Source organism: Lupinus angustifolius, chromosome LG08 (assembly GCF_001865875.1).
Source record: "Lupinus angustifolius cultivar Tanjil chromosome LG08, LupAngTanjil_v1.0, whole genome shotgun sequence".
Taxonomy (NCBI): Eukaryota; Viridiplantae; Streptophyta; class Magnoliopsida; order Fabales; family Fabaceae; genus Lupinus; species Lupinus angustifolius.
The window spans coordinates 3,127,109-3,148,960 of record NC_032016.1 but is presented as its reverse complement, the minus strand read 5'-3'; the positions used below and the strand labels follow the sequence as shown (position 1 = coordinate 3,148,960).

Genomic DNA, 21,852 nt, shown 5'->3' with positions numbered 1-21,852 from the left:
CACCCTACACACACAAGACGAGTCTTTCTTGGTAAAATCATATTCTTTGTATTAACTTTTGTATATATGGTTTTGTATATGATTGTTGATATTAATGTTGTTTACTGTTTCAGAAATTAAGTAATGAAAACTGCAAAAGGACGTCCAAGTGAGGAACTAAACCAAACAATTTACTTAATTTAAATAGAACAATACTCGGATGTTTTGTTTTATTTTGTCAAAAGAATATGGAAAAATATTATTTCAATATAATTATATATAATTATTAATTGTATACAATTTTACATTTACATATAAATATATATATTTATAAATAATTATTAATTATAGAATAACTATTAAAACTAATATGAAACTTGATCCACTTAGATGTGATAGCTCTCTATATATATTTTGGTCACTAAATACTAGTTCACCTCACAAGGTTCAATGGAGAAACCAATAGTGGCACCAACTCATAGGCCTATGGCCTCACTACCAGGATTGCTCCCATTTCCTAAGAGTTGGAAGAATCCTTCTCCAAGAATGTCCTTCCAATATTTGCATTCTTCTTCTCTTACCCTTTCAACCAAGTCTATGTCCCTCTCCAATCATGTCTCTCCTTCATCCATTCATCAATCTAGCATCCACTCCAAAACCGTAGGTAACACTATCCCATATAAAGGAACATTAGGATAAATTTAAAAAATAAACATTACTTATATTACATGAATAATACTTAGGTACAACATCAGCACCAACCACATCAATTTGTTACATTATGTTTGTCTACATATAGAAAAGGTGATGAGTGAGTACTAAATGTACATAAGATTATAATTGTGAAGCTTTTTTTCTTTTTGTTATGACATGTTTTAGAAGCAGTGGAGAGTTCATCAGAACTAGTACATTTCCCATTATTGGTACATACCAATTACACAGCATGCACAATTCCTTGGAGATTCCCTTCTGATGATATGAACATTACCACTCCCACAGAACTATCTTGGATTATTCTCCTCCAAAGTCTTATCCCCTCCTACAAGTATGTTATATCTTTTCCTTGAAATCAATTTCCACCAAGCAAAAATAATGGGGTGTGGTCCAAATTTCTCTATTCATATTATACCTTATCTTTAACAAAAATATAAGATGTTGTTCAAATTTAACTTGTAAGACAAGTTGGGTGTTCAGTATACATTTAGTAATGGTATTAGTATTTTATGATAAATGAATGTTGCATCTTCTAATATAAAGTATTTAGTAATAGTTTCTCAAGTTACCTATGTAATCATCTTAACATAATTTTAGAAGCAAAATGATTAGTTATTATTAGTAATTAGGGTAGTAAAAGCAACAGACCAATATTGATGTATTACCGAATGTTATGAAACCCGAGCCGAACAGTCAAACTAGAAGAGATTACGTATTAGGTTTAGCCGGTTTAAACGGTTAAACCATATGGTCTGACCAAATAATTTTATATATAATTAATAGTTTTTATCTATAAATATATAATTATATATAAATCTAAAATTTTATATAATTAATAATCATGTATAATTATATAAGTAAATCTCTTCATCTTTTTTAGACTAGAGTAAAACAAAAGATGACAATAGTGTTCCATTTTTTTAATTTTTAAGTGAATCGTCCGATTTACTTCCCGGCTTAATCCGGTTTAAACGAGTTTAATATAGTCCGACCGGAATTTCCCCCATTTCAAAGTGGTCCAACCCTCATTCACTTAAGATTGTAAATCATAGTCATTTTCAAGTCCGGTCAACGGTTAGACCAGTAAGACCGTCCAATATTCTCACAACACTGCTTTGACCTGTTTTTAGTGAAATATGTGGTTTTTATATTATTGTAATCTTTTATGATTCTTGTTTACATCAATGTTAATTAGCTTTGATTTGATATAGGAAGCGTGCTGAACGTGATACTTCTGTTCCTGATGCTGCAAATAAAGCTAGAAAGTTTGCTCAAAGGTGATCTTTTGAAATTAGTTTTGTGCACAAAGTATAAATTACATGCACAAGAAGTTGTCCAAATCAGTTATTCAATCACATTTTTGTTCTAAGTAGTACTTGAGTTATTAATTGCGTCTTCTGTTTATGCATTTCTTGCAAAAAGGTATGGTGAAATACTTGAATCTTTAAAGATAGATCCTACATGTCAAGGTGGGCCACTTGATATCATTGTATGTACTTTATCTCAAGTTATATGTAATTTGTCTCAATACCCTCATTAATTTATGACTATTATTATTTGTATAATTTCTTTCTTCAATGTTTTCCTGTCTAGCTTTTATGCAAACTTCGTGAGCAAGTACTTAGAGAAGTTGGATTCAAAGATATCTTCAAGAAAGTGAAGGTGAGTAAGTTTAACTGTACAGTTTGGTTTTCTGTGAGCTAGAACATTGAAGAAAAACATGTGGATAACATATTATAGTGCTTGAAGCAATGTAACATCTTGCATGAAGAGTATAAGTAAGTAAAGGCATATATTTTCATATGTTCTATTTTTCCGAAGATAAGTAATTCTCCGATAAAATGCAACAGGAAGAAGAGAATGAAAAAGCCATCTCCTTATTTGACAATGTTGTCCGTCTTAATGATACCATTGAAGATGAAGGCAAGCGACTTGAGAGTTTAGTTCGAGGAATGTTTGCAGGAAACGTTTTCGATCTTGGTTCTGCACAGGTAGGTTGATTTTTCTATATGTAATTTTATTCACTGAAACTAAAGAGTATTGACGCATATTCTGTTTTAGTTCCTCTGCTAAATGAGAGCACATTTTGTGGTCATTCTCTGTTATTGTTCACAACCATAGGCTGCAAAGTTGTATGGGAAATCAGATACTTGGAGACTATTGTCTTGCTAAGTGTTAGGAGGATTATATATATAACTATATGTTGTATATTTGTTACATTTTTCTTCCCTTGATTTCTCGAAGCTTGCCGAGGTTTTCTCTAGGGAGGGAATGTCCTTTTCCGCAACTTGTCAAAATCTTGTACCGAGACCTTGGGTTATTGATGACCTTGACACTTTCCAATTGAAATGGACCAACAAATCATGGAAAAAGGCAAGTGGCATCATATGTTATGTATTTTACTCTATGTTGGATCTTATGACTTCTGCTATATATTCTTTGCAATGTGTTCTAATCAATCAATTCCTTTATCATGGCAGCAGGTTATCATTTTTGTTGATAACTCTGGTGCAGATATAATTTTGGGTATTTTGCCATTTGCAAGGGAGCTCCTTCGGCGTGGCAGTCAGGTTTGCACACATTTTATTTCGCATTTTGTTATTGACCACATAGTTTCGGGTATCACATACTGGTACCGTGTACCATGCAACTATGGTTTGAAATTGAATTTACTTTTCATGCGCTGTTGTAATAGCTACCGGCTACAACATATTGTATGTGATCCTGTTTCGAAAGCAGGTTGTATTGGCTGCTAATGATTTACCATCTATCAATGATGTGACTTACTCTGAGCTAATTGAAATTATATCAAAGGTAACAAAAATCAGATACTAAAAACTATTGGTACGATCATGTTCTTTGCTAACTTATCATGCTTGTTACCAGTTGAAAGATGAAGAAGGATGTATCATGGGTGTTAGTACTTCAAATCTTTCAGTTGCCAACTCAGGCAATGATTTACCTGTAAGAAAATCAGTACTACTATTTTGTTACATTGGGAGAATTTGGCTATGTTTTATCTTTAATATACTATAAGACCATTAACTTGTACATTATGATCACATGTTTGCAGGTTATTGATCTCAAAAGGGTGTCACAAGAGGTTGCTTACCTTGCCAATGATGCAGATCTTGTCATCTTAGAAGGGATGGTAACTTTCTTCCTTGAATATTGTTTATGTCCAAGCTGGCTCTTGATATCAAGGGCGTGCAAACACGAAAAAAGTTATTCCGGAGTTTGGACAACTATTTTTGAATAACTTTTTGACAACTTGGCTACTAATAAAGTTGTCCAAGTAGTCAAAAAGTTATTCAAAATGTAATAATGCTTCATATTTACTAAGTCTAGGACAATTAACCAGTCCTTTACATGATTGAAACTTTGCATCTTCTGCATTTTGCCAATAAACTCTTACAGTGTCCCATTAATATTAAACCTGACCCATTTCTTCTGACAGGGTCGTGGAATAGAAACAAATCTTTATGCTCAATTTAAATGTGATTCCCTCAATATTGGAATGGTAACGCACTTTGTCGAAATTGGAATTCTGATTATTATACTACTTGGTCTTATTTCTTCCTTGACACATGTTTTTTTACAGGTGAAGCATGTTGAAGTTGCACAATTTCTTGGGTCACGTATGTATGACTGTGTATTCAAATATGTTGAAGTTTAAAGCTTGTAATTAAGGCCAATTCTTTATACTACACGTGGAATTTGTTCAGGGTTGTTCTTCAACTGGTTAATCACTATATGCCTGAAACAATACACCATATAGAATTAAATTTTAAAGAAGACCAAATTTAAATGTGCATGATTTCAAACATTATTACTCCATCTCGTTTTATAAGACGCATTATATAGAAACTGGATTCTCTCCAGTACCGGAGGATTCAATACCGGAAATATAGTGACATGAGGCAGGTGTTTTTTCTTTTAGGAAAATGGATATTAATATAGAGGTAGTGAAAGCCTAAGATAATTGTGAACTGAAAGAAATGCAGTGAAATTGTTGTTAAATAACTTCACATCAGGAAAGTTCAATGTCTTTCAAGTTAACAGTAACGGTACATTACATGGCATTTGTTCTTGTAGATATTAGCATACAAAATTGTTCAGTTTAATGAGAGATTTTAGAAAATTGTCAGCAAGTAAACATTAGTAAATTCTCTCCCTCAATAGTCAATTCCTTTATGAGTGTTGTTCTAGATTTTTTTATACAAACTAATAAAATCATTAAAAAAATTGTTTTTAACCAAATTGTATTGTTTTTCTGTTATACCCTTCTCAAGCCTTGTCCGTATTTTATTGCACAATTATTTTTCTCCACAAGGGTAAAAATATAAATAATTAATAATTATTTTGTATTGAACTTTCAGAACAAAACTTAGATAGCAAAAAAAAAATCTGAAACACTCACTGTGTTCAGGTATTAAACATCTAATTATCTATAACTTCTTGCTGACACTTTGTGAACAATATTGATATTAATAGGAACAACAAAATTTCTGAAACACTCATTTTATGCAGGTAAATAAACATATCTGTTAGTTCCTGCTGATACTTTGGAAAAGAAACATTGTAACAGAAGAATGAACTAAAAAAACTGATATGCAATTTCTTCTTTCACAACAAATAATATTGTTAACTTACATAGTTCAGAAACACTCACTTCCACTCACATTTATAGCATCCATATAGAGAAAATGGCACAACATATACCCTACATTTAACTGCTACAACAATGAGTAAACAGCACTGGAGATACATCAGCAAAACAGAAACATACAAAACCTACAAATAGATTTCCTACCTAACACCATAGTACCAAAGGAAAAGAGTGAAACTTTTGAGTCAAAACCATAGCGACGCTGTCACCCGACTATCAGAATTCTGTCATTCGTGTAAGTTAATTTTCGGTGTCAGTCAGGAATGAGTGAGCCGAAATGAGGTTGACTCTGCAGAATAACAAAATTCACATGAAGCATGTCTTACATATCAGATTGGCTTGGATTGGAGTCCTCTTCGGCGAAAGGTTATTTATCATCAGCAGATGAGTTCCTAGAGTCTTGAACATTGTTATAAGAAGCAATATGCTCTTCTTGAAATGCAGCAGGCGTCATAATAGGCTTAAATCCACCAAAACTAACTTTTATTCCGTCATCATTAGAGATAGGATTAACATGTGTAGGGGTAATAGTTGATATATGCTCCACCCTCCTCTGATTGTTTTTATGCTCCAAATGGTGACCAGGAAGAAAACTGCCCACAACAACCTGAAGTAGAAGAAGATGGTGAGAGAAGTGCTAACTATAACACCCCAACCTTAACATGTGAACCTTTTGGGCCCATGAATTTACTAAGTATGCTACCCTTTAAACTTAAATACACGTGCAGTATTTTATTCTCCTGAAAGCAAGCCTCCTGTAACTCAATGGAATTCATGGGCCCAGAGGGGTCACGAGAGGCTCGCTTTAGGGGCAATAAAATACTGCAAGGGTATTTGGGTTTAAAGGGTGGAGCGGTCAGTAAATTCATGGACTCAGAGGAGTCACATGTCAAGGCTGAGGTGTTACACTAAATGAAAGAGCAATGTTATTTTGACATTCAAGTTAGAAACCATAGATTTCTATGTTTTGTGTTTTGTAAATTGCTATAAAAAATAAATTAGTATTTTAATGAATAAAGTAATAAACAGTGGAAGTTGTAAAATCGATGTCAAAGCTTGGATGTATAGAAAAAAATTACCATGACTGACATGCCCTTCGTACATGTAATTTGGATCTTATTTCTTCTCTTTTTTGAGTATAATAATGGTTTTTATTTCTTAATTGCATGTGCTCTGCTCCTTTTTTCAAAGAGCATCAATATAGCATGACTATAGTTAATTATAATTTCTATCCAAGAGCATTGGTCATCGAATAAAAAACTTAACAGACTAAAACTATTGCTTTAAGATGATGGGAACAATTTGAACAACCACACTTGCACTATCTTATTTTATTCCAAACATTAGAAAACTTCATAATAACAATTTCACAAGGTTCTTGAATATTTAGTCGACCTTCCTCTTTTAATAGCATGAGGTTTACCTGCACAGGACCTGCAGCTATCAGCAAACCAGCAAGTCCACCCCCCATAACTCGACCATCTGGACCTGCCAAAGAGACACTCATCCCACCGGATCTGCTTCTCGCAATTCCATTATCAGTTGGCATGAAAGAACCAGACAAGGATAGAATCTCAAACCGTCCCTGTAAATGAGTGTCAAGCAAGGAAAGCGTGAAAACCAAAAGGCATTCATTCATCCATAGTGCTCGTAAGGGAAGGATGCTAAACTATGTTAACAGCATAGCTATAAGGGAATTTTTCAAACAATTTAGCCGGGATTTAAAAAAAAGCACGTCAAATCTAGGGCTCATGGATAAGAGGAAACAGTTAACCACATTCCTTTTATTTCACATCAACATTCAGTGTCACAAGACTGCTATAGCAACCAATTGGCCGGTGAACTACTTAATGTAACAGATTATCATATAACGGTGTGCTTCTTTCTACAGAAGAAAAACTCAGGACATAACTGAAAAACCAACTTTCAGGCTGCTCGAAAAAAATAACATTTAATATGTCATACCAAGTAGTTAGTACATACAATGCCAGATAAACACGACAGCATATAAACCAAATGTATTTGTGATACTATTATGCAATCGAGTTCATGCTATAAACATTATCTGAATAAGAATCACAAGATTGAAGTTATTTTCTTTTTGTACCGATGACATAGAATTGAACTCACCTCATATGTTAGAGTACCCCCTGAAGAAGTCGGTTGACGAAGTGTAACATTTGAAATCGTGCCATTTGCAGACAGAATGCATATAGCATGTGATCCTTGTTGAGAAAAGGACATAACCTTCATAGTAACATCCTGAGACAAGCCATAGGAAAATCAAAATACAATTAAGCACACTGCACAGCAATAATTCTTAAAAAATAAACTGCAGTTTGATATTTTACTTCTAAAATAATGACACCGTATTGTGCTATGTCATGTCAGTATTATATACTCTAAGTAACAATATTTCTTTAAGTGCAACAAAACCAAGTTGCTAACGTTTCTATTAAAAACTTAAGAGTTACATTATAACATAATTGTACTTTAGATTTCATTATACTCAATATTTGACTTATTTTTTCGAAGTCTTTTCTGGAACCACCAAACCTAGAATTCAACGCTCATAAGTCATAACCTTGGGAATTGGGACAATATTTTCTTTAAACAATTCAGCCAATCCTGTAACTATAATCTCCAGAATCAGAGGTTTATGAAATTGAATATTATTGCTTAATACCTATTACTAACAAGAGAAATAATGTAATTGTTAGTAGTAGTATAGGGTAACCCACGTAAAAGACAAGTCATAATCAGTAGTTAAGCCATGAACTATGACTAGTATACATAAAATACAAAAAACAAGTTTGGAACTCCAATATGCAGAAAGGGAAATACCACATGCTCTAAAAGTTACAAGCAGTTTGGAGGTAAGATTTTTTTAATAAAATAATTGTTTTTATGAAATGTAAAAATCATTTGAATTGTGAGCAAAACAAAGTTGCCTTTGCATTTACTTTGTATATGGCATTCATACACAAATTGATTAAATAAAAACAACAATCTAACAACACTTCAGGATATAGACCTCGAAGGAAATAAACAGAATACCTCGCCAGCATTTACTGTAAGCACATGAGCTGTGAAATTGGCACCAACTGTGTATGCAATTCCCCCACCTATAATATACGTAGATGGGTAGATAGAGAGTCACAGAATAAAAGAATGTATTAATGCAAATCCAACGAGAAATTTCCTACTTGATTCACAAAAGCTATATATAAAAAAAGCAATAGCCAGGAAGGTGCATTTAATGAGTCAAATGTGATGCATTGTTAACCTGAATCTACTCTATTTCACTAATCATCATCAAGTTAATAAAGCATCTGCTCTTCTATATGATATTTATGAGTTATGACCTATAACCCTACTTTATTTGAATAAGATATAAATAAACACTATCATTCTACGAAGCCACTCTTAACCTCATGCATAGATAAATTCTTAACTGAAAATATGCCTTTGAACAAAATTCCTAAAATTGAAACCCGTTTTTCCAATCATGTCGATTCATGAATAATCCATGCCAGACTATTCAATACTTGGTCCTTATTTTTGCAAGATGACATGGTCCAGGCCAATATCAAACAAGGCAGTCAGTCAACTGTTGGAAATAATAATTATTTAGACCAGTTCAAGCACGGCCACATCAACTAACTATCTACGGGGTCAACCTATTGAACATGCCGACGGCTCCTTCATTTACTCTAAACATTTTCTTCGTCATATTATGAGATTCTATTTCTTACTTCCTAAACAAAAATAGAGAGTACATATGCTTCCTGAAAAAAAAACAACCACAAAATATCCCCATCCACCTCACAACTTTTATTCTATATCTGAAAAGGAATCTAAGCTAAGGGTCCACCCATGCCCCCACCCCCTCATAAACTCTAATACAATAGCAATCTAGCATAAATCAAAACCGAGAAAACTACATGCATGCTAAATATACAGATCAAAGGAAATAACTAATTCTCCAAATCAATTAGATTAGAAACCAAAGGAAAAAAGTAGTTATGATATTTCTACACTAAAGAGGTAAATGACAAACCAACTAGGCTAGAGAAACTCACTCTATTATTACTCTCCTAGTCATAATTATCAAAGACTGCAAATTTAACAGTAAAAACAAAATCCCAGTACCAGATGAAATTAACAGTAAAACTAAAAAAACATAAAATATCAGCAATTATTAGAGTTCAAATTCAACTGATCAAAGAGCTATATAACACCTTGTCCTGGACTTTCAACTTCATACTTATATGTTGACTTCTTGATAGATTCAACAGGCCTCCCTCTCCCCCTTTTCCAAGCTGAGAAGTCTCCGGTCAACGGAATTGATGACGAAATCGGCATTGGAGACAAAGCCATGGCTGCCACCTTACCATCTGGTCCATACTTCCTAGGCCTCCCCCTCTTCTTCTTCCCCTCTGTAGCCGGCGACGGTGCTGGCACCGTGGCCATGGAAAAATCCAAGTTGCTCTCAATTCTAGGAGCCACTTGGAAACTATTAGTAGCTTCACCACCTACCACTGAATGAGCAATACCAGCACCAACAAAATTCTCCTTTCCCTCCATTTTTGTGCAATCAATGAAAAACTAAGATACCCCAAAACATGAAACTTTGCTTAAACCCTACCCATTGAAGATTCACACGTTTTCACACAGAAAAAAAATCAGGGAAAATAAAAATTTTAAGGAAAAAATATTAACTTTAGTTAACAGATACAGATTTGAATGCAGGGAAAATTTACAAAATTAGAAGAAACTTCAAAAAAAGAAACTTTTTTGTATGGAATGGTGAAAAGATGAAAACCCAGAAGGTGAATTTGGAAGAGTTGAGCTTGGTCTTCGAGAAAATCGAAGTTCTGTAAGCTCAAATCTTCACCATTGCAGAGAAAACAAAGAACTTCAAAATTAACACAATTTTTTGAGAGAAAATTCAACAATTACAGAGAAAATTACAAACTCCGTTAGATGAATTCTCCAAAGTGATATATGAATTTAGGGTTTTGCAGGAAAAGGTGGAATAAATAAATAAAGTGGAAGAAAATGGGGAAAATAAATATTAAAATAAAGTGATTAAATATTGGGAATTTAATTATTAATTAATATATTTTAATTATTAAATTCAAACTATAAAATTTGGTTAAGAAATTGGTTCACGTCCGTCTTGGAAATTTAATAAAATGATTTAATTAATGACTGAATGCAGATACTTAATTTGAATGCATTAAAAAATGTATTATTTTTTGAAAAGGAAAGAAAATGCTTTTTTTATGCAATACTGGCATTTAGTTATTTAAAGGTTTTATTAAAATAAAAACTCAGAGCTGTAAAGCTATGGTAGCCATTGCATTTCCCCAACTACTGGCATGTTCTTTGTCTTTTCAGTTAAACAAATTTTAGTTGACCAAGAAATTAAAATTGATTATTTTGTAAGAGAAAAAAAATTTTGAAATACCCTCTTGGTTCAGTGAATCTTGTAATTTTTTTGTACCACCAGAGATATTTCTTTACCCATTTTGATAAACAACTAATCTTTTTTGAGTGTGTAATTACCTTTCCCAATAGTGATATTTTTATGAATAAAATCATTAACCTTCTTGGCTAAGGGTCTAACAGAACCTTATACTACTAGAGCAACATTTTTTCGGTCTATAAATGTCACTTTAAATGCATGCTTTATTTTTTCCTATTTTCTTTACCACTGCGGTCTTTTTCTCTGTCTCCTCATTTAGTTTCTGTTGACTAAATAGACCATTTTTTAAAACTCACTTTTCCTCTTGTAATCAGAAAAGGAAATAAAAGGAAAAAACATGTACCATGTTTCTTATATCATGTTGTTTAGATTTGTTAAGGCATATCTATGATGCTCAAAATTTGTGCTCAATGTAGTGTCACTGCTGATACAACAAGGCACATGGACCAAAATTTTTGTCATTTGTGAAAAGTCTGTAAAATAACCAAATTAGTAAGGACAATTAAGACCTACACCAGTACACCTAATTGAGTAATGCTACTAACTATTAATACAAGAAAATTGCATATACAATGATAAATAGATATCAACATTTTTTTCTTGTTGATTTGATGGATTCAATAGAACATGGTCAAAAAATGTACAATTCATTATATCTATCAAATTGTCTTAATCTTCTCTTTAAGATTAAGATTTAAGACAATTTTCAGATGAAATAATCAGAAATGATAATCCAGCCTTATTATTAGAAGTTGGGTATATGTATCAAATAATTTAATAATGTTTTATCCTAAAAAAATGTCATACACTTTAAGCTTGTACACAATCAAGAAGTCAATTACATAATTGACTTAAAGATCAAACATTAGTATGAGGATCAAATGTCATGATTTAATTAATGACTGAATGCAGATACTTAATTTGAATGCATTAAAAAATGTATTATTTTTTGAAAAGGAAAGAAAATGCTTTTTTTATGCAATACTGGCATTTAGTTATTTAAAGGTTTTATTAAAATAAAAACTCAGAGCTGTAAAGCTATGGTAGCCATTGCATTTCCCCAACTACTGGCATGTTCTTTGTCTTTTCAGTTAAACAAATTTTAGTTGACCAAGAAATTAAAATTGATTATTTTGTAAGAGAAAAAAAATTTTGAAATACCCTCTTGGTTCAGTGAATCTTGTAATTTTTTTGTACCACCAGAGATATTTCTTTACCCATTTTGATAAACAACTAATCTTTTTTGAGTGTGTAATTACCTTTCCCAATAGTGATATTTTTATGAATAAAATCATTAACCTTCTTGGCTAAGGGTCTAACAGAACCTTATACTACTAGAGCAACATTTTTTCGGTCTATAAATGTCACTTTAAATGCATGCTTTATTTTTTCCTATTTTCTTTACCACTGCGGTCTTTTTCTCTGTCTCCTCATTTAGTTTCTGTTGACTAAATAGACCATTTTTTAAAACTCACTTTTCCTCTTGTAATCAGAAAAGGAAATAAAAGGAAAAAACATGTACCATGTTTCTTATATCATGTTGTTTAGATTTGTTAAGGCATATCTATGATGCTCAAAATTTGTGCTCAATGTAGTGTCACTGCTGATACAACAAGGCACATGGACCAAAATTTTTGTCATTTGTGAAAAGTCTGTAAAATAACCAAATTAGTAAGGACAATTAAGACCTACACCAGTACACCTAATTGAGTAATGCTACTAACTATTAATACAAGAAAATTGCATATACAATGATAAATAGATATCAACATTTTTTTCTTGTTGATTTGATGGATTCAATAGAACATGGTCAAAAAATGTACAATTCATTATATCTATCAAATTGTCTTAATCTTCTCTTTAAGATTAAGATTTAAGACAATTTTCAGATGAAATAATCAGAAATGATAATCCAGCCTTATTATTAGAAGTTGGGTATATGTATCAAATAATTTAATAATGTTTTATCCTAAAAAAATGTCATACACTTTAAGCTTGTACACAATCAAGAAGTCAATTACATAATTGACTTAAAGATCAAACATTAGTATGAGGATCAAATGTCTCATTTATGTTTCACTTGGTGTCTCAAACCAATAAAAAAGTTTCATTTATTTTAAAAAAAATTATAAAAGTAGAAATTAATATTTTGATATTATTTTATGAAGTTTGGTCTGTTCAGGACATACAAGAAAATTATGGGATGATCCTTTTCCCACCCATTACACTTGCAAATAAAATGAAAATTCAAATAGAAAAAATCATGCTAATATACAAGCAAGCCTTCTTTCCTCAAAAAAATATACAATCTCTTGAACTAAGTCACCTCTAAATAAAAGGAACTGATGAAGGTGTAGCAGGGGCATGAATTGGCACATTTTTAAGTGATATTGTTCTCTTCATCAACCACAATGGTTATCTTGGAGGGAGTAGAAAATGGCACATTTTTAAGTGATATTGTTCTCTGCATTCTCAGTTCATCTTTGGCATTTGCCATATTAGCTTTCAATGATACATTGGAAGAGATAGGAGAAAAAGGTTATTGGGTCAGAGGAGTTTCTATGTCAAGAGCACTTCTTCCAACACAAAATGAGTGTTTTTTTAAGGAACACCAGCAACATCCAACCCTCTTCTAGCTTTCATAATAGTTCTAAATGTGTGTAATGCATGAGTGTGGGTTATACATAGACACCAGCTTTTGAATCAGGTTTTGGAGTTTGAAGCATTGCTCCTCCAAGGGAAACTCTTCCACCAGCTGCACCTCAAGTTGAAATCCTAGGTCCCTTTTTTACACTCTGAGGCTTTGAAGGGCTTGGTTTAACATATTCCTTTGCTCTTGTACTTGCTCTTTCTCTAGCCGTAATATGTTGTACTTTTCATGCATTGAGAGCAAACGAATCTAGAAAGCCGCTCAAACAGGAATTATATAGAAGTGGGGAGGGATCAGTATAGTAAGGTTTTTAAACTTACTTATTATCCTAGCCTGAAATTTTAGGAAAATCTAATGTTTTGAATTAATAAGTATATCTAAATTATTAGATATTCATAATAGAATTGATAGTAAAGATGAAAAGTAAGTTAAAGTAAGTAGAACCCATTCTATAGGGAAACTCATCGCCTTTTTCCTGTTCCCAACTTACCGTTTTTTAATTCAAACCATACAACATTTGTTAGAGAGAGAAAATAAATAATATATATTATTCATTCTTAAATAAATTAATGCAAATAAATAATAGATAATATAAGAAAATAAAGTATCACTAGTATAAGGAGATAAATTATCTCATCTAACAATTTCAACTATGACATATGTCATATTTAATCATTTTCTATTAAAATATTTTAAAATTAAACAAAATAGTACGCATGTTATATTTTTACTAGTCGAAAGCTGGTACGAGGAGATATTTATTCTCATAATAAAATGAATGTAAGTTTCACATTGTTTTACAGAACAATAAGTTTGACTATTTTTTTGTAGTTACGGGGTAAAAGTTCATAGCTATCAACTACTTTTACCCAATAAAATCAGAAAAATGACAAGAATTTTAATCCAACTTGATAACTAAAATGAAGTTAATGACTTAAATGAGATATACAAAAAATATAAGGGAATAAAATGAAGAAAACAAATTGAGTTAAGTAATCAAATATGTATTTATGAGTAAATTGTATTTTTTTACTTCCACTGAAAACTATATTTGAGATTAAAAGAAAAAGGATCATGTTCAACCATAACTCAATTAGTTTTAAAACATGATATAACATGTTTGTTTAACATTTTGATGAATACAAACTTGTATCATGGATAGCAATTGCATTTCTCATGGAACTTTTATATATGATTGCATATAGTCTCGATACAAGCAATTATGCTTGAGTCAATTAAGATTGATATGAGCAAGAAAAATATTTCCGGTAAATATTTAGCGTGGCTATATGCTTGGGTCAATTATTATTTTTTAGGAAAATGTGATTCCAATTGTGTTGTTTACAATGTCACCAAAAAATTGTGTTGTTTACAATGTCACCAAAAAATTGTGTTGTGCAGAATAGAATGTTGACTATGAGTACATTTATTGTGTCTGAAACTCAATTTGTACTGTGCAAACAATAACCCAAAGTCCAAACAAACTATGGTACACTTCTGATCACAATTTCATGAAAAAATAATTTGAACAAACAAAGAGATCTAGTAAATGGATGAGAAAATTGATTTTTTCCAAGCCTTTGATAACCAATTAGATCTCATAGATTATGTTGAAATCTGAAATGAGGAAAATCCACTTGCAGTTTGAGGTTTAGATAATTTAAGCGCTATAGATTCAAACTCACATTATGGAAAATAAAGAAAGTAACCAATCCTAATTTTTATCCATTTTTTGAAATAGCTTTTAGTTGCTAATTTATTTAATTTGGAGTGGGATAACTTATGCAAGTTGGGAAAATACATAAAACTTAAGACTAGTTTTCATTTATACAGATGATTTTCACTTAAGCTAAGACTTTGTCAATAAAGTAGAGTTCAAAATTATTTATATATTATCATATTGGACTACCCTTTTTTATATATTCAATAAAAATGACTCTCGGTGTAACAATAAAGTTGTTTATCTTATGACCTAAGAAGTCACATATTCAAATCATAATATCATATTCACTCATGAGGATAAAAATTACGTACATCTATCTCTATTCTTTCCCGATCCTATTAGATGGGAGACTCATACATTTGAGCTCACTTTTTTATATCCAATATTTTAATACTTGTTAACAAATCAAATGCATTGGTATTGGAAAGGCATGTAATGGATTTTGTCACATGGCCACCAATGCTTCACAAACAATCACTTCAAAAAATGTAAACACACTGTAATGTCATACTTGAAATCAGAACTTGTTGCTCATGAACATATTTAGCCGTGCAAGTAGTATATGATGGCTTTTGATAATTGAGGAATAATAAGCAAACAGCTTATTACCCCAATCCTTAAAAGTAAATTAATTTCTCTATAGTATAGCAATATTCTATGAAAAGATGCAGCTGGACAATTCTTACCAAACTAAGCATAACATGCAGCTAGATTTAAAATAAAAAAAATAAAAAAATAAAGAACTAAACAATTCTGAGGATGCAGCTATACTCCATCAAGTTCTCTCTTGATGATTTCAAACACAATTTCATTCCAGGTATCTACAGGACCTGGCATGCACCAGTGTAAGCAATCCTGTGGTGGCGGCCTTCCATCGTGGCCACGTTTTGTAATCTTGTTCGGGTCAAGACTCCTATATGGACCAGGATGACCATCATGCCTATACTGAAACATTTCAGTGATATCCATTAACTTCAACTTTGATTTATTTGTTAACTTTTTTATAGCACGGTTGAAACCGGTAACCTGTTGCTGATGCATGTAGTTTGTATGCCCATTTTCCACCAACTCACCAGGTGCAAGAGGTTTAACCTTCCCGGTGCATGATCCACCGGTGTTCCATGCCCCACCCTCGTAATGATCAGGTGAGTACGAACGCACAATTGTAATCCCTGTGTAATTTGGATGTGTCACAAGAGCAGTGAGAATTGTTTCAACAGATATACGATATGCTTCGGCACTGTTAATCTTCTTTGGCTTAGACTTGTCTGGCCACCACAATTGTCCTCCCACTATCTCATTGTTAAGAATATACACAGACTGCTTCGCGAACCAATGACCGGATGAAAGAACAACCACATCGAATTTCGGGATGTATTCCATCAACTTCTCCTCCGGGACATCCAGAAAGAGTTTATCCACACGAGCAGGAGCATAATCAAATGGTTCAGATGTTAGTTTGACAAGCCATGATGACCATATCCGAATAATCATTACAGAAGTGGACCTGAAATAATATCGTTGCATGTGACGATTTCCCCTATTCTTTGGTTTCTCTACCTGAAAGTGACATACTGTTTCAGTTAAGTATATTACTGTGGGGAAAAAGGAAGCTCACACATGCATGCATATATTATGCTGGCGAGCAAACAAACAATTTGGTAATTTTTAGGATATAAGGGTAATTAGAATAGTTAGTGGTTAGAGCAGATTAGTTAGTTAGTAGAGAGGGTATAAATAAGAGGAGATAATAGAATAGAAAATTAGAATTGTGAGAATTGAGCAATTTGTTCTTTGTAAAAAGGGTACCTCTGGGGTTTACGACAGATTCTCAAAAGTCTGGGAAGAAATGACTCAATATATAGGGGTGACTAGGAAATACAATTTACATATGTTCTAGTGAATAAGGGAAATAGAAAACTCATATTCCTATTTTTGTTCTTCAATATAATTCACTCTTTACTTTCTAAATTCTCAGTCCAGCTCTTAGGTTTCTATCAATAATGAACATGGTATGGCACAAGTGCAGTACCGAGCAGGCAAGCGCCAAAGCCACAGGAAGAGAGTTCTTGACCTAGTCCTTTTACATTCATATAATTTAGCTGGGCAAGGACATGGAAGGCATAAAATTTCCAAGCCAAGTTAGGTTTATTCTAGAGAGTTGGAGGACCATCTCCCGCAATTGAGATAAATTATTTCATTTTAGTTGGAGGCTTGGAGCTTGATTTAGCCTTTTGTTAAGGTTCTATCTCAAAACTAATTGGTAATAAGAGGAGTAACCCAATAAGTATTTAAATCATTCCCAAAACCATGAGGTAGTTAATGTGGGACTTACTTCCCAACATGGCTCCTCCACAGAAACCCGACGGACCAGGCGATGGGTAACCTTTGACCCAAAAAAAAATCAAAAACAAGTTGGGTTTTGGCTCTGATACCATATTAAGGTTTCATCTCAAAACCAGTTGGCGAGTAACCCAATAAATATTTGAACATTCCCGAAACTATGATACATACGGTGCCAGACTTACTTTGCAACACTTTCTTGACATGCTTACTAACTAAAATGCACCTACAAGCAGGTCTAGCAGTTGACAAGTGCCAATAGAATTTTCTTAAAATTAAAAAATTCTAAAAAGTAGGATTGGAAGTAACCATGACAAGAACGTCACACAATAAAGTAAGCACTCGCTACAATAAGAGAGTTAATTTATTTCTTCACATTATACCAAATCAAACAAATATAAAATCTGAACTAAATGCATTACCATGCTCACGGTAATATCAGTAGGTATCCTGTTTGTTTATTTAAAATAATTTTCAAGTCAAAAGTTCTTCTGGCAGCAGGCGATTTTGTGTTTCTAGTTTTCCATCGAACAAAGTGCATCGTATATGACTCAATTATGTGTGCCTTAGGCAACCATATGGATAGTCTCATAAATATTAATTAGTATACTTCAAATATGTTGAATGTATCCCTATGTCAAGAAAATTCATAATCACATAATATGCAGCAACCATGAGAAGATATTATCAATGAGAAGTCAGCAAAACAGTGAATTTTATCTACCATTTGAAATCATTTTATTTGCCATGTAAAACAGATCAATAAGAAATATGAAATTAACCTGCCAGAGAATACACAGCATTGATTCCATCTGGTTTCGAGCCACTGAATCTCCAATGAAAGCCAAGGTCTTCCCTCTCATCAGCTCCAAAAATTTCTTGGGATCAAATCGTGGGATGTCACACTGAGAGGGCTTCCATCGAAAGTTCTCATAATCCTTGTCAGGCCTTCCATTACCCTGGCAATTCTGCATCTGTGTTAATACAGGGCAAGAATTGTTTGTGTATAATGGTCCTGATGGATCATATATCCAATCTCCATGATACAGATCACAGTCTACAAAACAGAATAGAAAATACCAATTACAAGAATACAAAATACATCTACTAATAATTTACATATGTTTTAGAATATTTATAATATGTAGCGACAACATAAATGACATCCCCACTTAAAAAATGGTTGAGTCAGATCACAGATTTTAAATCCAATAGTTTGTGTCTGGCAGTAAGTATTTGTGCCAGTCTTATTTACAAACTAAATGCAGATTGTGAAAGGCTAAAAGGTGACAGGGTCAAACTTAAGGACTGACATATGAAAACTGCCTCGAAATTGAACCTGGGAACAACAAATAGGGAAATTTTGATATAAATGAATGGTGAGTTAATAAATGTCCATGGGCTTGCCCAAGTGACACTGATTCCAACATTTGCATTTGATACCTCACATCACCTTGTGCTTTAAAAAAGTGATGTTCTAATAGATAACAGCATAACAATCATACACCACCATGGCAATTTCATAGAGAGTTGGCTCCGCGATAGTATGATTTAGACAACCTTTAGCCGGCTGCATGGCAATGTCACAACATGTGCAGTTATATGCTCCCTATCCCAAGGCAAAGTAAATCTAATAATTTTTGCAAATCTCTTAACAATCCTAATTCAGAATTTGAAACGAGACCAAAATAAAATAGAGCATGCTACTTAACAGACATGAAGCAATCATACTCAAAGTAAAATTCTCAAATAAAAAATCAAGCTACACTGGTGGAAAGCAAGGAATCTCATTTGAAGCTCTCACCCCATTACTCATAGAAGTATATGGATATCAGCACCACTATTGTTATATCATTTGCACAGCAAAAATCTTTTTCTGACCAAAAAGTAAATTATCTCTCTCTCTCTCTCTCTATATATATATATACATATTAAAATTCACAGAAAATTGGTGATGGCAACCAGAATAGTAAAGACAGCATTAAAAATTTGAAACCACCAAAATGCAGGTCCCAACATTGCTTTGGCACTTAATACAAATGCTCAGCAGGTCCACTGCTCATAAATAATTCAGTATCCAATACCAAAATCTATATTCCATAATGGAACAACTTCTAATGTGTGGGGTAGGTGTATATATGCCCGTGTTAAAGACTGAAGCATTCTCTACCCCCATTTTCTTGTTAAAAGTTAATTGGACAAATAAAGATCAGGTGTTATACAAACCAGATCATCATAGCAATTAGCAAGTTACAAAACTTACACGACAAAGTTAACGAGTTAAAATTAATAAAATGAAACTAATTATAATATTGTGGCTCTAGTATAGTAGTATGTTTCCAAAAGAAATAAACCAATGAAAAACAAAACAAGTTAGTGTTATAACTTATAATTAGGTAAAACAAGAGAGGCAAATAAAATGATAACAAGCTTTTGCAAGGCAAAAAGATAACTACAATCTGAATTAACCGCACCAGCAGACAATGTGTTATTTGTCTTTTCGAGTGTTTCTTTATCTTCTGTTGATGTGGAATTAGAAAAAGACGTAGAGGCTTCATTAGATGTTGTAGCTTCTGCCCTGGAAGAATTGACAGCAGCCAGCGGCAAATCAATTTGTGGATCGGATCTAGCAGGCAAGCTACTATTTGCTGAATCTGCACCAATGCCAAATGAAGTCACAGATTCTTGTGCATTAGAAGCTGCAGCATCAGAAGTTTCTATACCACTCCCATCCTGGGTTATTTGAGAATTCACTGAACTCGACCCACCCAACTCTACTTGTGAGCTTGATTTAGTGTCAGTTTGTTCAATGCTGCTATCACTAGACACACCCGAGGACACAGTGCGAGATTGTGGATCTGAGGATGGTTTATCATCAACTAGTTCTAAACTCTTGTTCACTTTAGCATCAATAATATCTTTATTTATAGAAGACACTACTGACCCATTTAACTTTCCTGAAGTGCCTACAACATAAAACAAATCCTGAACTGTGGCACCAATTGAAGATGACAGAAGAACAAATGAAGCATAGATTAAGAAAACTGCTAGTCCTCCAACCGAAACTACAATCCAAGAAAGAGGCCTTGGATGAGAAGAAGACATTCTGGGAGAGCCTTTACGTGCACTCCAATTCATGTATTTCATTATACACTAACCAAGCTCTACATTAAACCCTGAAGTAACAAAGTTTTCAAAACCATTGAAAACATCTAAAAATGTTATCATGAAACATAGATTCCATGTGATGAGATGAAAACCACATAGGAGATTTAGGTAACTTGTTCCTGAGATTAGATCAAACCACAAGAGCAGACCTGTTATATCCACAAATACACCAATAATAAATAATATGATATAACAAATTCTCAGAGAAAATGTGAAAAAAAGATAAAACAATAATAATAATGTTCACACTTGAACACTTTTATTGCAACCTATCAACTTCAATAAATTCACAAATAATGAAAAAACTGCATTGAACCTTCAGAACTTAGATACCCATTAGGAAAATCAGAAATTGAAATACCCAGAAAATAAAATATAAAAAATTGGATCAGGCAACGAATGAAAAAGCAGAAACCTAGTGAGGAGATTCAATGAACATTGTGGAATGAATGAAGAAATGTTTGGCTCTGAATGTTTCTGATATTTGTCGAGTGTGCAAGAAATGAAAGCGAGATTTTACTATCCCAGTGTGTGAGAAAGAATGGCTTAACCTCAATGTAATATCTTTATCATGATTTAGAAGTAATACTTTGAGAGATTTTGTGTTAATTATGGTATGGACACATTTCATAGAAGGAAATTGACAAAAAGAAACCTCACCAGTAATGTAATGATAGCTTTTTGGTGGGACACAGGTTCCCTCAATACTAACATGTGGTTGTATTATAATAGTTTAACATGGTAAGTAATCTATTTTATTATTTCATAATAAATCTTAATAATAAAATACTAATAAAATTATTATTTATATATATATATATATATATTATTTATCTAATAATTATTAACTATTACCAAATATATAAATATATAATAAAATTTCAGAACATGTTTGATAGTTGTAGATATCAGTTACATATAAATAGGTGGGTATGAGTATGGTAAGTTTTATTTCTGATAGTCTTACCTCATTTTCATCCTAATTGGTTACCCCTAATTCCAATATCCCATTAGGCCAAACTTAAAAGTCTAATTACGTAGTTATAAATATAATATTGTATTGGTCAATTTAACTGATCAACTAATCTTTTTATCGCCTCAATATTATAGTTAAA

General features: G+C 32.7%; 3 protein-coding genes across 8 annotated transcripts; 1 reads left to right on the top strand and 2 right to left on the bottom strand.

Moving 5' to 3' along the window:
• On the top strand, positions 398 to 4,495 carry LOC109353459 (uncharacterized protein At2g17340-like). Of its 6 annotated transcripts, none has more exons than XM_019595748.1 (14): positions 398 to 560; positions 591 to 643; positions 862 to 1,024; positions 1,905 to 1,970; positions 2,116 to 2,182; positions 2,287 to 2,355; positions 2,544 to 2,684; positions 2,938 to 3,066; positions 3,177 to 3,263; positions 3,433 to 3,507; positions 3,580 to 3,657; positions 3,767 to 3,844; positions 4,151 to 4,213; positions 4,295 to 4,495. In XM_019595748.1, the coding sequence occupies exons 1-14, from the start codon at positions 430 to 432 to the stop codon at positions 4,367 to 4,369; spliced, it is 1,275 nt and encodes a 424-aa protein (XP_019451293.1). In that variant the 5' UTR covers positions 398 to 429; the 3' UTR covers positions 4,370 to 4,495. The 6 variants fall into 6 exon arrangements, with proteins under 6 accessions (XP_019451293.1, XP_019451292.1, XP_019451291.1 ...); XM_019595747.1 differs by having other exon boundaries at positions 859 to 1,024; XM_019595746.1 differs by having other exon boundaries at positions 398 to 643; positions 865 to 1,024.
• LOC109354840 (AT-hook motif nuclear-localized protein 4-like) lies at positions 5,289 to 10,379 on the bottom strand. Its single transcript, XM_019597603.1, has 5 exons — positions 9,604 to 10,379; positions 8,420 to 8,487; positions 7,493 to 7,624; positions 6,786 to 6,947; positions 5,289 to 5,969 (listed from the first exon to the last, which is right to left on the bottom strand). The coding sequence occupies exons 1-5, from the start codon at positions 9,947 to 9,949 to the stop codon at positions 5,730 to 5,732; spliced, it is 948 nt and encodes a 315-aa protein (XP_019453148.1). The 5' UTR covers positions 9,950 to 10,379; the 3' UTR covers positions 5,289 to 5,729.
• Positions 15,761 to 21,365, bottom strand: LOC109354852 (protein YLS7-like). The gene is made up of 4 exons (XM_019597632.1): positions 21,153 to 21,365; positions 20,044 to 20,886; positions 18,352 to 18,626; positions 15,761 to 16,786 (listed from the first exon to the last, which is right to left on the bottom strand). The coding sequence occupies exons 2-4, from the start codon at positions 20,714 to 20,716 to the stop codon at positions 15,992 to 15,994; spliced, it is 1,743 nt and encodes a 580-aa protein (XP_019453177.1). The 5' UTR covers positions 20,717 to 20,886; positions 21,153 to 21,365; the 3' UTR covers positions 15,761 to 15,991.